Source organism: Ambystoma mexicanum, chromosome 12, assembly GCF_040938575.1.
Source record: "Ambystoma mexicanum isolate Mex_15411 chromosome 12, UKY_AmexF1_1, whole genome shotgun sequence".
NCBI classification, from domain to species: Eukaryota; Metazoa; Chordata; class Amphibia; order Caudata; family Ambystomatidae; genus Ambystoma; species Ambystoma mexicanum.
In genome coordinates this window covers 1001307684-1001320305 of record NC_090936.1, presented here as the reverse complement: position 1 = coordinate 1001320305, position 12622 = coordinate 1001307684, and the positions used below count along the sequence as shown (strand labels likewise).

Genomic DNA, 12622 nt, shown 5'->3' with positions numbered 1-12622 from the left:
GACCATATTTGATGTTTTGGGTCTGTAGCTTCTTCTTAAGCTGGTCAAATGATTGGCGTGCTCTTTGTACTTCCCGTGTGAAATCCGGGAAGAAAGCGATTTTCGCGCCGTTGTAGGTCGTGGCTCCCTTGGATCTGGCCATTTGCAGTATCGCGTCGCGATCTCTGTAATTTAGGATTTTGGCAATCACAGTGCGGGGTGGGGCCCCAGGCGTTGGTCTGCCTGTTGGGACTCGATGTGCACGTTCAATGGAGAAAAGTTTCGAAAAATTCTTTGGGGCGTATAGGTCCATGAGTAGTTGTTCAAGGAATAGTTCCATGGAGGGGCCTTCACTTTTCTCAGGTAATCCCAGGATTCGTATATTGTTCCGTCTAGAGCGCCCCTCTCCTTCCTCCACCCGTTCCTCTAGAGTCTTAACACGTTGCAGTACTCTGGTCATCTGTTGATGGATGTTTCGGAGGCCATCTTCCGTGTTGGATATGCGGGTTTCCGCCTCTCCCGTGCGGGACGTGAGTTTCTGCAAGTCATGGCGTAGGAGGGACACTTCTGTGCTGATGCCGTCCATTTTAATCTCCATAGCGGTTCTGGAGTTGGCTATGGCGTTCATAATGTCTTTGAGAGAGGGTTCGGGTTCCTCATCTTCAGTAATTGCCGATCTTTCCTGTGTCGGCTCCGTGGCCAGTGTGGGCACCGCGTATTGTTCCATTTTGCTTTGCGTCGTGCCTCTCCTGCTCTTGTCCTTGCCCATGACCGTTGCAGTCACAACTTCGATGAGGATCCTCCTTGATGATTCTAGTAGCGTTGTGCGTGGGCCGGGGCACGGATTTAACTCTCGATCTAATCACAAGCGATTTTCTGGGAGCGGGCAAGCGGGAAAGCTGCTCGCAACCACTGCCTCCCGCCCACCCTGCTCCTCACCGTTTCGCGTGCCCAATCACGTGCCTCTCTGTCGCTGTCTGTCGCCCCTTGTTCTGAGTTGGCGGGCGCTCAACGCGGAGCGGAGCGGAGCGCGTACGGTTGGTCACTGCCTTCCCATCAACCGTTCGCTCCTCCTGTATGGCGCTGTTCTTCGTGCCGGATGTCAGTGGCGCACTATCCCAAGTCACTGTCGGCCATCTTGGATCGAGTTCGGCGGGTGCCACGCTCTATCACCTTCCACCGCAGTTATCTTCGCCTCCGGCCTCCGTTTTGTTACGGGAGCAACTGCAATGTGTCGTGTCGTCTGTCGGCCAACTTTTCGTAATTTTGCAGGAGTGTCGCAAGTCAAATTCCCCCAGGATTTGGCAGGATGTGTTGGCGGCACCGGGAGCTCAGCGAGCACGCGTCTACATCGGTCGCTCGTTGGCCACCTACTGCTACATTTTTGAGTAAACTTTGCAACATGCGACAGACCGTGTCAGGTACTTTTCTTGCAGTTCTGCAGTTTCCTTTAAAACTACAGTTCTCATAGTGCTTAGGCAGTGCTTGTCTGCTTAATGTTGGCAATTCCACCTGCAGAAGCAGTCTCGCCTGGTAAGGCGGTGATCCTAATCACACATGCTTATGCCAAACAGGAACTACATCAGAAGTGGTTCATGTAGAAATGAGCTGCATCTCGCAGCGTACCAAGAACACATCTCAGTTTGGACATACGCACAACAACATAGGCCAATGTAGAAAGTCAGAAAGTCAAGGTTTAACATGGCCGCCGTGAATGGCTGAGCTTTTGTATGCGAATAGCAGAATAGTACATCAATTGATGACACCATTTTATTTTTTTCCACGACACCTTTAAACCTAACCTGTAGTTGATATATTGTTTAAATATACCCGGGCAAGTCTACTCGGTTAAGTATTTCAGCTTTTAGTGAAGAGCCTACTGTGCCCTTAGTTTCTTTTAGTTTGCTTTGCTACAGCCCAGAAATGTGGAAATTTTAGGGAAAAATACTTTAACCTTTATACTGTTTGGAAATCGAGAAATGTATGTGTGTATATGTTATGTTAGGATGACTTTCTAGTGCTTTACCGTAGATTTTATGGGTGTTTATATAATCAAAATAAATGCTGTTTCCTTGTATAGTACTGTATGCGACCTTGAGAAAACTTCAGAGCGTTGTAGGGGCGAAACAATATTTCATAAAGTACATGCTTTTTTTGTGTCTGTTTGATATTTTGAATGCAAACATGCTTGTAGTGTTACAATAGAAGCATCAGAGGTAGACATTTTCTTCAGTAAATGTTGGTTAATCTTCCTACGACAGTGCTCTTTTAGTTTCAGCCTAAATTTTAACCATTCCACATTCTTTCCGCTTTCAGTCTTCTAGCTCTTCAGATTGTCGATCCTATACCATTTTAAAGAGGGAGAATAGGATGTTTTGATTAAATGTGTTACTGGTGTGTCCAGTCCACATTCCTCGAGACCTGCGGGATGTCTTAGTTGTTGGTCAGTGTCATTTGCATGTTTCTGAACAAAAATTGCCTGTCTACTTTTTTGGAGGTTGAGAACCTTTGACCTGACTCGACTTGTTAAGTGGCACTCCATTTATGAGTTTGCCACTTCATGAAATCCGCATGTTTGTTGATCTAAGGCAGAGAAGACTTTAGCAAACCCCGGTTAAGTGAAGACTTGTTTTCCAAAAGTTATTTATTCATTCAGTACAATTCTTCCTCTGTCCAGTACCAGAAAATACCTCTTCTTCGGGGCAGACCCACAGAGCAAGCACCCTGCACCTTATACTAGGATTTGCCTGGAGGTGGCACTGAAGCTTAAATATATATGAATGCTTCCCAACCAAGGGGCTGGCGAAGCATACTTTCACCTACTCTTTGTGTAAAGTGTCTTCTAAGTATCTTAACTTGGTTCACCCCAATCGGCTGCAGACTGCTCAGTCCGGAGCACACACCTAAATTAACTTGGATGTGCTCCCGACACAGCAATGTCAGAAGTTGCCACATCCGAATAGGATAGTCAAAGGAGGCTTAAGGCTGCGGAACAAACGCTCCATCACTTTTGTTCTTGCTCCCTCACCGGAGTGTGTCAAATGGTCTATGTGCAGAATGCTTTCTTGCTTATACATCTGTAATTAAAAAAGATTAGAGAAAACCTTTTCCTTTTTGCAATGGCCATGGCTACAGTCTGCTTACTTCCTGCCGATCTTACTTTAATTTAAAAATGTATTATGCGCAAACCATGGACCTGTAGGCTTGAGGGCGAAACAACAGAAAAACCAACGAATCGGAGTCCTTTTTTTTTTTTTTTTGGAAAACCTCAGTCGACTTAATGCTCCTGAGTTCCGGAGGCAGACTATTCCATGCTCTAGGGGCTGCATTCTGAAATGCTCCCTTTGTGGCTTTCACCGTCCTACATCTGGGCAGGAGCGACTGGTCTGTATTACTGGATCTCAAAGTTCTCGTATAACTTTTTTCTTTCAGTAGATCCAGAAGATATTCAGGCATCTTACCCAGATAACATTTCTGTACAATTTACAGTAGGCGGAACAGAAACCTCGACTCCACTGGCAGCCATTGCAAGCCACGTCAAACCTCAGAGACATGGGATTTTGGCACCCACAATGGCCCTTGCAATGGTCTCAGCGTTCGCCTAAGTAATGAAAGGACAAAGATGAGCCAAAAGCTTGATATAATAAGCTGGGGAGGACACCAGGCTACACTCATGAGCCCTCATATTTAAATGTTGGTCAAAAACGTCTTAACCTTCTTTTGGACCATTAATCTTGTGTCCTCATTAGAAAGCTCTCATACGCTGGACCCAGTTTCCTAATAACGTTAGCAGTGCCAACAACAAGTTGATCTGTCTTCTCTTTGTTCAAAGCCAAGGCATTCTGAACCATCCAGACTTCTATAAGAGAGTATATTTTATTCAACTGCCCTTCATCAACATCATGTATACCAGTGACTGACACACTGCGTGTCATCCACGTAATTTGTGAACACCACCTAAAAGAGCAAAGAAGGGTATGGTAAAGATGTTGTAAAGACAGGGTGAAATACAAGAACCCTGAGGGATGCCACATTTCAGGGTCATAGGCAAGGCCTCTGCCTCCTCATAGTAGATTCGGCAGTCCCGATTGTTTGGAAATTAGGAAAATTTGCGACGTCTCTGTCTGGTGACCATGATGGAATGATCCACTTGGTTGAAGGCTGCCGACAAATCCAGCAGCATCAAAATAGACGCCACTCGTTATCCACACGTTCCAGCAATCTAGCTTTAAGTTCAAGTAGCTTGGTTTCTGTCTCAAATCCCGGCCTGAACCCAAATTGATGACTATTGAGAGTACGGTACTTGTTAAAATGTGCCGAAATTTGGGCATACGCCACCCAATCCAAGATTTTAAGAAGGAACTGGGTATTTGTAATTGGTCTGCAATTTAGGGGCATATCCGCAGGTAGACCTGGCTTTTTAAGTATGGGATTGATCCATGGCATCAAACAAGATAGGAGTGCAAGCTTTGATGATAACAGCCGAACAAGAATCGCCTTTGCATTTAGTACTTTTTAACTGATCCACAATGGTTGATTGTCTTGGGCCGTTATATCAGTAAAACTAAATTGTGGAATGAAAGGGCATCTAACATAATCCGCCTTGGTTTCCTCTGCTGATGACTTTGATGGACTCTTTTTGTGGCAATATCTGCCTTAGTTTTACACAGATTGCCCTTCATAGCATCCTGGATAGCTGAGCACGAGCCAGCATCCTTAACAATAAGACCAGAATCTTGCGTGTGAGGCGTTTCCTGATCTTTAAGAATTTTAAAAAGCTCCTTATCGTCCGATTGGACCGTCTGGATTCTCTGATTAAAAGTATTTTTTTTAGCCTCAACAATAGCTGATTTGTAGGCTTTTGCCGCTCCTTTAAAGGCTGCCAAAATTGACAGAGAATTATTGGATTCCCACTTAAAGGTAGAAACTTTAACTATCTTGAGTTCCGGAGAGAACCACGAATTGCTGTTTTGTACTTCCTTAAAAACTTTCTTTTAAGGGTGCCAGAGTATTAGAAATATTATCAAAGGTAGATGGAAAGAAGATTGGAAATCTCCTCAACTGACTCTAAGTTAGAAGAATTAGCAAAAACTGGACCTAACAATGGTTCAATACGCTCCACCGTTTGGTTCTTCAGGTTTTTGGCTAAAAACACTTGAGTATGGGCTCTTTTCTTTTTCACAGGGACTTCCGAATGTATCATAAAGTGCACAAAATAGTGGTCAGACCAAGGACACACCGAAACTAAGAAGTCTTCTGTAACCATATTGAGTGTGGAAACCCAGCCGAGGTTATGCCCCTTACAATGAGTAGGAACGTGAACCTTCTGTTCAAAGCCTATGTGAAATAGAACTGTCTCCAACTCTGCCACTGAGTTATCGTCCTCCTGCCCTAGCCATAGATTAAAATTCCCCCAATATTAAAAAAACACATCTTGGTATTCAAGAAAGGAAGAAGATAGTTAGATAAAATATTGGCAAAGTCATCTACAGCTGCAGGAGGTCTGTATATCAGGAGAACGTTAATAGTGGATTCCGCGTTGAGTCCCATTTTAACTAGTACCGACTCGGTCCCTTGAACGGGTTGACCTACGACTTGCCATACAGTAAGGTTAGATTTAAAAATCAACGCAACCCCACCCTCTCCCACCAGTCCTGTCATGTGGTAGCATACTGTGACCCTCTGGAATGGCTAGACTAAGAGAGGGGCCAGCTGCATCATGGCCCCAAGTCTCTGTAATAGCACAGATATAAATATCCATTTAACCAATATAAGTGGCTATTTCCACCGCATGTTTTACCAGAGACCTGGTATTCAACATCCTTAGCTTGAGGTCTAGGACGGGGATAATCCTATTTCTAGGGGGAAAGTTCCCAGATCCCACCCCATAAGGAAGAGTACCCTTTACCTGGGCGGCAGTCAACTCAGATGGTAAAGAAGCACCTACCTGACCCAAGAATGAGCAGTCATGTACTGTTTCTGGCTTAGAAGCACCTTGCATATTATTAGGAGTATCCATTATGCTCACTGTCTCAGCCATTACTAAAATGGGGAGAGGAAGCGAGGCTAAAACAACAGAGTTGCCGCCCGTCTGAGGCAAGTCAGCTACGACTTCCTGTACAATGTCACACAGCGATATGGGGATACTGTTATCCTGAAAAGCACATAGCTTATTATCCACAGTAGAACTTACCATAGTTTGATGATTGAACGTCTGCTTAGAGTGATAAAAGATAGTTCTGGCTGCAGCATGGCAGCCAGGACTTCTACAATGCCCATAGCGTAAGGATACAACGGTTCCAGGTGCTTCCTGTGTTCCGGTCCTTCACGGATTGCCACAGACCTCTTGGTGTTCTTGCGCCGGCGCTCTTGCGCCTGAAATGCAAACAAATACAGTGCGGGAACTACCAGGCGGTATGGAAGTTGTAGTTCTTTGAGGCTGGAATAAAGCGAGTCACATCTGCTTCTAGACCCAAAGCGAGATGCAGACCGTGACTTCAACAAACAAACAAACAAACAAGCACTGCACCGGAGGGGAGGGGAGGTAAGTGAGTATAAAAGGCTAAAAGCTATATATGAATTAAGACACATACAAAGAGTAAAAGCACAATTATAATTTTAAAAACAAATGGGGGAATAGGGTCAGCAAATAGAAAGAAGGGCTACATCTCTGTTATAATATTTCAAACCTTTTGTGGATGTATTCCATTGTTGGTAAAGGTAGTACAAAGCACAACATGTTCAGGGCATCTTGGTTCCATTGTCCATTTTTATAACTGTGACGCTATTCTTAGTAGTGTATCTTACCATGTTTCTGTCTTGTCTTTTCAGACTGCTCAGATAGAAGAGCATCTTCGCCTATATTCCCAGATGGAAGAGCAGCGGGTGGCCAGCTTGGAGTCCCAGGTCTCAGAAGTGTCAGAACTCTTGGGCACGTATGAAAAGGCCAAGCAGAAGGATCAGATGACTATTCAAAAGCTGAGGGACCGCATTGTGCAGTTAGATATGGAGAATAAAACCCTGGCCATTGCAGCATCCAGTAGGTCCCTGGTAGAGATGAACATGGAGGAGCCCAGCTTGGATATCAATGTTCTGAAGGATAAGATGGAAAGGCTTAAAAAGTTATTGCAGCTGGCAGCCAAGAAGAGTCCACAGACCCTTGACATCGAAAAGCTTTGTGAGATAGAGCTGGCAAAAAGTAATGATGCTACTGATGGGGAGAAAGCTACTGCCCTGTACTACCAACAAGAGCTGAAGCAGCTGAAGGAGGAGTTTGAACGGTACAAAATGAGAGCGCAGGTAGTTCTAAAAAACAAAAACACCAAGGATAGCAATCTTGCCAAGGAGCTTGAAGAGACACAGGAGCAGGTTGCAGAGCTCAAGGAGAAGTACATTGCCCTCCGGCTCTCCTGTGAAGAGATGGAGCGGCAGCATGCAGGGGAAATGGAGGCCAAGAAACAGGAGCTGGTTCATTTGGCACTTCTGCACAAGCAGGAGCTTGAAAAGTGCCAGCTAGAATATCGGGAGAAGACCGCAATGCTGGATGAGGAAATGCACAAGCAAAGAGACCGGACGCTGTCCCTTTTGTCAGAAAAAGATCTGGAGTTGGAGCAGTTACGGTCAACAGCCTCATGCCATGGCTTTCCAGGGAACAAGAGCTTTACAGCTTCCGCAGGTGAGGCCAACCCTGACAACACAGTAGGCCTTTCGTCCCAGGATGGCCTCACCCAGGCGCTACAGCTGAACGCGGCCAGCGAGCCAACATTTCTACTCTATGTGGAGCAGCTGTCCCGAAAGGAGGTGGAGATAGGAGCTCTGCGGAAACAGAAGCACAAACTGGAGGTAGAGGTCCATCAACTTCAAGATAAGCTACTTGTTGAGGGAGAGCAACATAGGGACCAGGTCTCTGCACTGCAGGGCCTCCTCCAGAAGGACCTCCGGGACAAAGGGCGGGAAGGGGCCAACCTGGAGTATCTCAAGAACATAGTGTACCGCTTTCTAACCCTGCCTGATTTATTTGGGCGCCAGCAAACTCTCTCTGCCATATTAACTATCTTGCACTTCAGCCCAGAGGAAAAACGAGTTGTTTTGCAGCATCAGAGTGGTGGCAGCTGGTGGCATTCAGGGAAAAGATGAGACTAAGTTGTAACACTTTACTGTGAAGACTATGTATACCCCTCTACCCCCTTCATTAGAACCTGCCTTAGTGTTCGTTCATCTGATCCCACAAGTAATTTCTAACATTTGTAAATATGTTGCTTCTTTGTAAATGGGGGCGTTTTGTATGTACGTGAAAGGGCATTATATGGCAAGTTTCTCTCGCAATTGAGACCAGGGGTTTGCTTAACCTCTCTCAAAGAAATTGAGAACTTTAACGCTATTAGAAACTACAACCACATTGGTATTGATAACCTGTTAATATTGACTTATTTTGTCCTGTTTTGCTTCTAGCTTTGATAAGTAATGTGGTGGTACTTGACCAACAAAACAGATTTTTTTTGTTCTGTTTTCTCTGACTATAAACCAGCTGTCACATTTGCCATTCTTAGTATAGAGTTGAGTTATAAGTTAAGAGGGGAGAGTGCACAAATTTCCCCTATCAGGGAAGGGCTCTTGTTTTAACGGCTTTCTTCTTTATTTAAATTAATTTTTTTATATCTTTGACCTGGCATTTTTGAGGAAATTAAACTCTAGTGTCTCTTCTCGATTGATTGGTAAGACAGTTTTCTGATCACTCCTCTTGGATCTTTGAATTCGTCTATCAGTCCTGGTATATCCAATGCATTATCATTAGCCAAGGAATTCTTGACCCTGTGAACAATCTTTTCTGTTTAAGGATTATGACATAATGGTGGAAGGCAGGCTGGCGGCTGACTGACTCAGTAGAAACCCTCCGTTTTGTTTCAATATTGTATTGATTATTGATTTTTACTCAAGCAGAAGTTATTCTTTCAAATTAACTGAAGGATGTGTTACTGTGTGTAACTAGCGCACGCACACACTCCAAATGCCATCTGCGTTTAGTCTTTGTTTTTTGTGCTATGATACTAAAGCAAAACGTGTCAAGAGACAGGTTAACTTATTTTCCTTTTATCTTTCTGAATAGACATAAAGCACAAAATGACTCCTGAGACTAAACTGATGCAATACCGTAATAAAGCACAAACAAATAATTGAAACCATAAGGCAAGGGGGCTCAGTGAGCGATTTCGAACTCCCTTTTTAAAGCAGCTATGCCTTTCCTGCTAGAGATTTAGAGAGGACCATAAGGGAAGAAGAAGAGGGAGCGAAGGAAAGGCACATGCTTATTTTGTTTAGTGTGAATGGAGGGTACCAAGGAGTGGATGGCTGGGGATATTTATTCTTGTTAGTGATGGGGGGGGATGGGTGGAGCAGCAAAGATGTGCTGAGCTGTGTACGGCAGTGGTCGATTCGTCCACTGTATGCTATTAGAAGTTATTTTTTAAGGAAACGGGCCAAGCATTCTGGAGAGAATTTAAATGTGTGTAAGCCACGCACTTGAGAAGTGCGAAGTTGCCATTGTGTGTATCGGCCCAAGAATGGGAAAAGTAATAGTTATATTCGTGTTAAAGGGTCTTGACTCTTACTGGAATAGATGTTTTAAAGTCACTAGAGGATGGAAATGTTTCTTGATGTCAAAATACACACGGCAAAGCCGAAATAGTATACATCAAAACATCAAACCTGATGGGAGAAAAAGATTGTCATCCTGTCTGTTTCCCTGACAACACATGACATGAAGTCTTGTTGATCTCCAGGTATGCCAGGTCATCTTGGTTCTATCGCTTCACTGTTTCCTTTTAACACTTCCTTGCTGTTGCTGGAAGTTGTTCATTGCATCCCATCTGCTTGACTGAGTCACCAGTCGAAAGGACACAATTTTGCTGTAATTGAATCTATACAAAACCGAATTAATGATTCTGGGTTCTGCTATGAAAGACGGCTAATGTTTCTGTGGGGCTGGGGGGTTTGGGGGAATGGTAGGCGAAGGTGCGATCATCGATCAGTGGATGTAGCCACCACCTGTTACATAGTTGTGCGATGTCTTCATCCCATGTTTGATCACAGTGTTAATATGGATGCAAAAGTTGTAGCAGTTTTCAAGGCCAGCATTTCTTTCTCAAAATGTGCACAAATATGTAACTGATCATTTCCGCCACTGACCTGGACTTCCTAATGCATGCTTTTATGTCCAATCATCTGCACAACCCAATTGCCCTGTATGTAAATCTGTGTGTTTGTAACATGGGTACTGCCACTGGTGCAGAATGCCACTTCCCAAATTCTGCAGCGTGCTTCAAGAACATCAATTCCACACTGCAATCTACATTGGCTTCCTGTTATTTTCTGAATGCGCAACCTGCCTCGAGAGGTGCACAGGGATAGTTGCCACTGCAGCGTATCCATTGTACAACAGTGTTCGAAATGCCTGGAGCTGGGAGCTATTTAGCCCCTGGTTATAGCCAAGGGCAGCCTGTTTAGCTTGAAGGCAACGGCCGCTAGGTGCTACCTTTTGACTCCTGACAAGTGCTATGAGATATTAACTGTGTATGTTTGGAAATGTGTATAAAGAACACACTTAAAGGACATTTAGAGCATATTGGAAAAGTTAGTTTGCATCTTGCGCAAATATAGATTTGCTGCACACTGCAATAGAGCCTGGTTCTCCAGAGGTAGCTCCTGCCTGAAACCCAGGAGCTGCTTTTTGCTCCTGGTGAACAAATCCCAATTTCGATCCTGCACAAGACTGCATGTAAGGAACACATTTACATAATTTGGATAACTATAGGTCCCATGAGGTGTTGTGCCTTCTTTAATGTGTTCCAAAGCATAATTCTATGCAAGTCTAGAAGTTTGCCGCCTACCCTCGGCTTTGTCCAACTTCTTTTGTAAAACCCCTTCTCGATTGACCTTTTCCCTTTGCAAGTATTTATCTGTTTATATAATTCTCAATCGTGTTCTCTTTGGGGGCATTGTTACACTGTGCCTGTGTCCTCTAGAAGGTGATCCAGTGTCCTAGATCAGGGCACACAATGTAGCATCTCTAGAGCTGGCTACAATACCAAATACAATTATTGTGCATTGTGTTTCAAAAGCGCCCACAGGGCAACAAGGAGGGGACATGGCAAAGAAGAACAAATAAAACAATGAAACATAGAGGCGGGCCTACTAGACCTTGTGAGCATTCAGAACGTGCAAGTGCAGAGGGAGAGAAGGGATGAGGGAATGGGGGGGTAAGTGCTAGGTGTATCAAGAGGGAAGTGTTAGGGAGTGAGGAGTGGTCAGCTGCCAAAATAAGTAAGTGCAGGCCTGCAGTGACCTAGGCTAGTGGGTACCAAGACAAAGTGCTGGGAGGGGTGTAGGCTGTAGGCGTTTTGGGTGTGGATGGCCAGGATGCGGGAGGACACATAAGGGCCCTGGTCACCAATCTCAGCAACTGTGGGATTTAACAGAGGAGGGAGGAATGGAAGGAGAAGGTTAAAATGAAAGTCTTGAGGAGCTTCCAGAATTTGAGGAGATTGGCTCAAGACACAGAGAGTTGGCGCCGGGGGAACGTAAAGATCTGGAGGGAGAGTATTTAGTGGGAGCACGTTGCAGCTAGTGTGGTCCCTGGCCCCACACAACCTTGTGGATGATGCAGAGGGATTTGAATTTGATCTTTGCAGCAACCATGAGCCAGTGGGGAGTTTGTATGGCTGGAGAGATGGGGGTCCCTGGACTTGAGGCCAAGGATAAGTGTAACAAAGTGGATGTCCGGGACACCGAGGTAAGTTTATGGTGATTTATCGTCCTGCTCCTGTTCTCCATCATGTTAAACATGGGGATGGTAGGAGACACTGAAGACACAACTTCACAAGGGAAACACCGGGCTCACCCTCACACCCATACTTCTCAGCTCTCAGCTTTCTCTCTGTCTAACGGTCACCCAGTAGAACACTCTGACTCTCACATTCCACCAGCTCATGACCTCACACACAGCTGCTCTCTAAGCCACATTACAACACCTCTCCCTCCCTAGGGAAACACAAGAGAATGACTAAGGTAACGCAACCAGCACCAAAACCCTAATCATCCAAACACAAACACGGTACCAGAAATCCCGCACACAGCGGCCGCCTATGCCCAGAACCCCTGGCAACCAAAACAAATAAGGAACCACACGCAAGGGAACCATTCACAGGCCAAACCAGACCACGTAGAAAATGCCAACGGCACACTGACTCTAAGACAACAACATGCCACGACCTTCAACCTTCGACAATAACTCCCCATGTCCCTGGACTCTCACCCTCGAGGACTGAAAACAATAAAGAGTGCATTTACGCCTGTCCCGAGCTGCCCCTCGGGACCTAGGGCTGCCACCCCTAGACAAACTATTGTTAGATAACACTAACGCAACTACCTAACCAAACTTACCCTCCTACGCACCAAACACCTTCCACTCCGTTCTGCCCCCCGGAGTCTCAGAGCTGCCCCTGTGAGCACAAACCAACCGCCCCCTGAACGGAGCAACAACAGATGCCCAACAGCAACCGAGGGACCCACAATGCACAACTGACTGCAGTACCATAGTAACCTACCCTGGCGAAAAGCCAAGTACTATGAAAACACTGGCAAAACC

General features: G+C 45.2%; 1 protein-coding gene across 2 annotated transcripts in view; it reads left to right on the top strand.

Annotated features, from left to right (window-relative positions):
- The window catches only part of GCC1 (GRIP and coiled-coil domain containing 1), a 338240-nt gene extending 329554 nt beyond the window's left edge, over positions 1 to 8686 (top strand). For both annotated transcript variants that reach the window (XM_069629523.1, XM_069629524.1), the window contains exon 3: positions 6811 to 8686. In XM_069629523.1, coding sequence (XP_069485624.1) covers positions 6811 to 8115 — 1305 coding nt within the window. In that variant the 3' untranslated portion in view covers positions 8116 to 8686. The remainder of the gene's footprint in view (positions 1 to 6810) is intronic.
- Positions 8687 to 12622: the final 3936 nt, after the last annotated feature.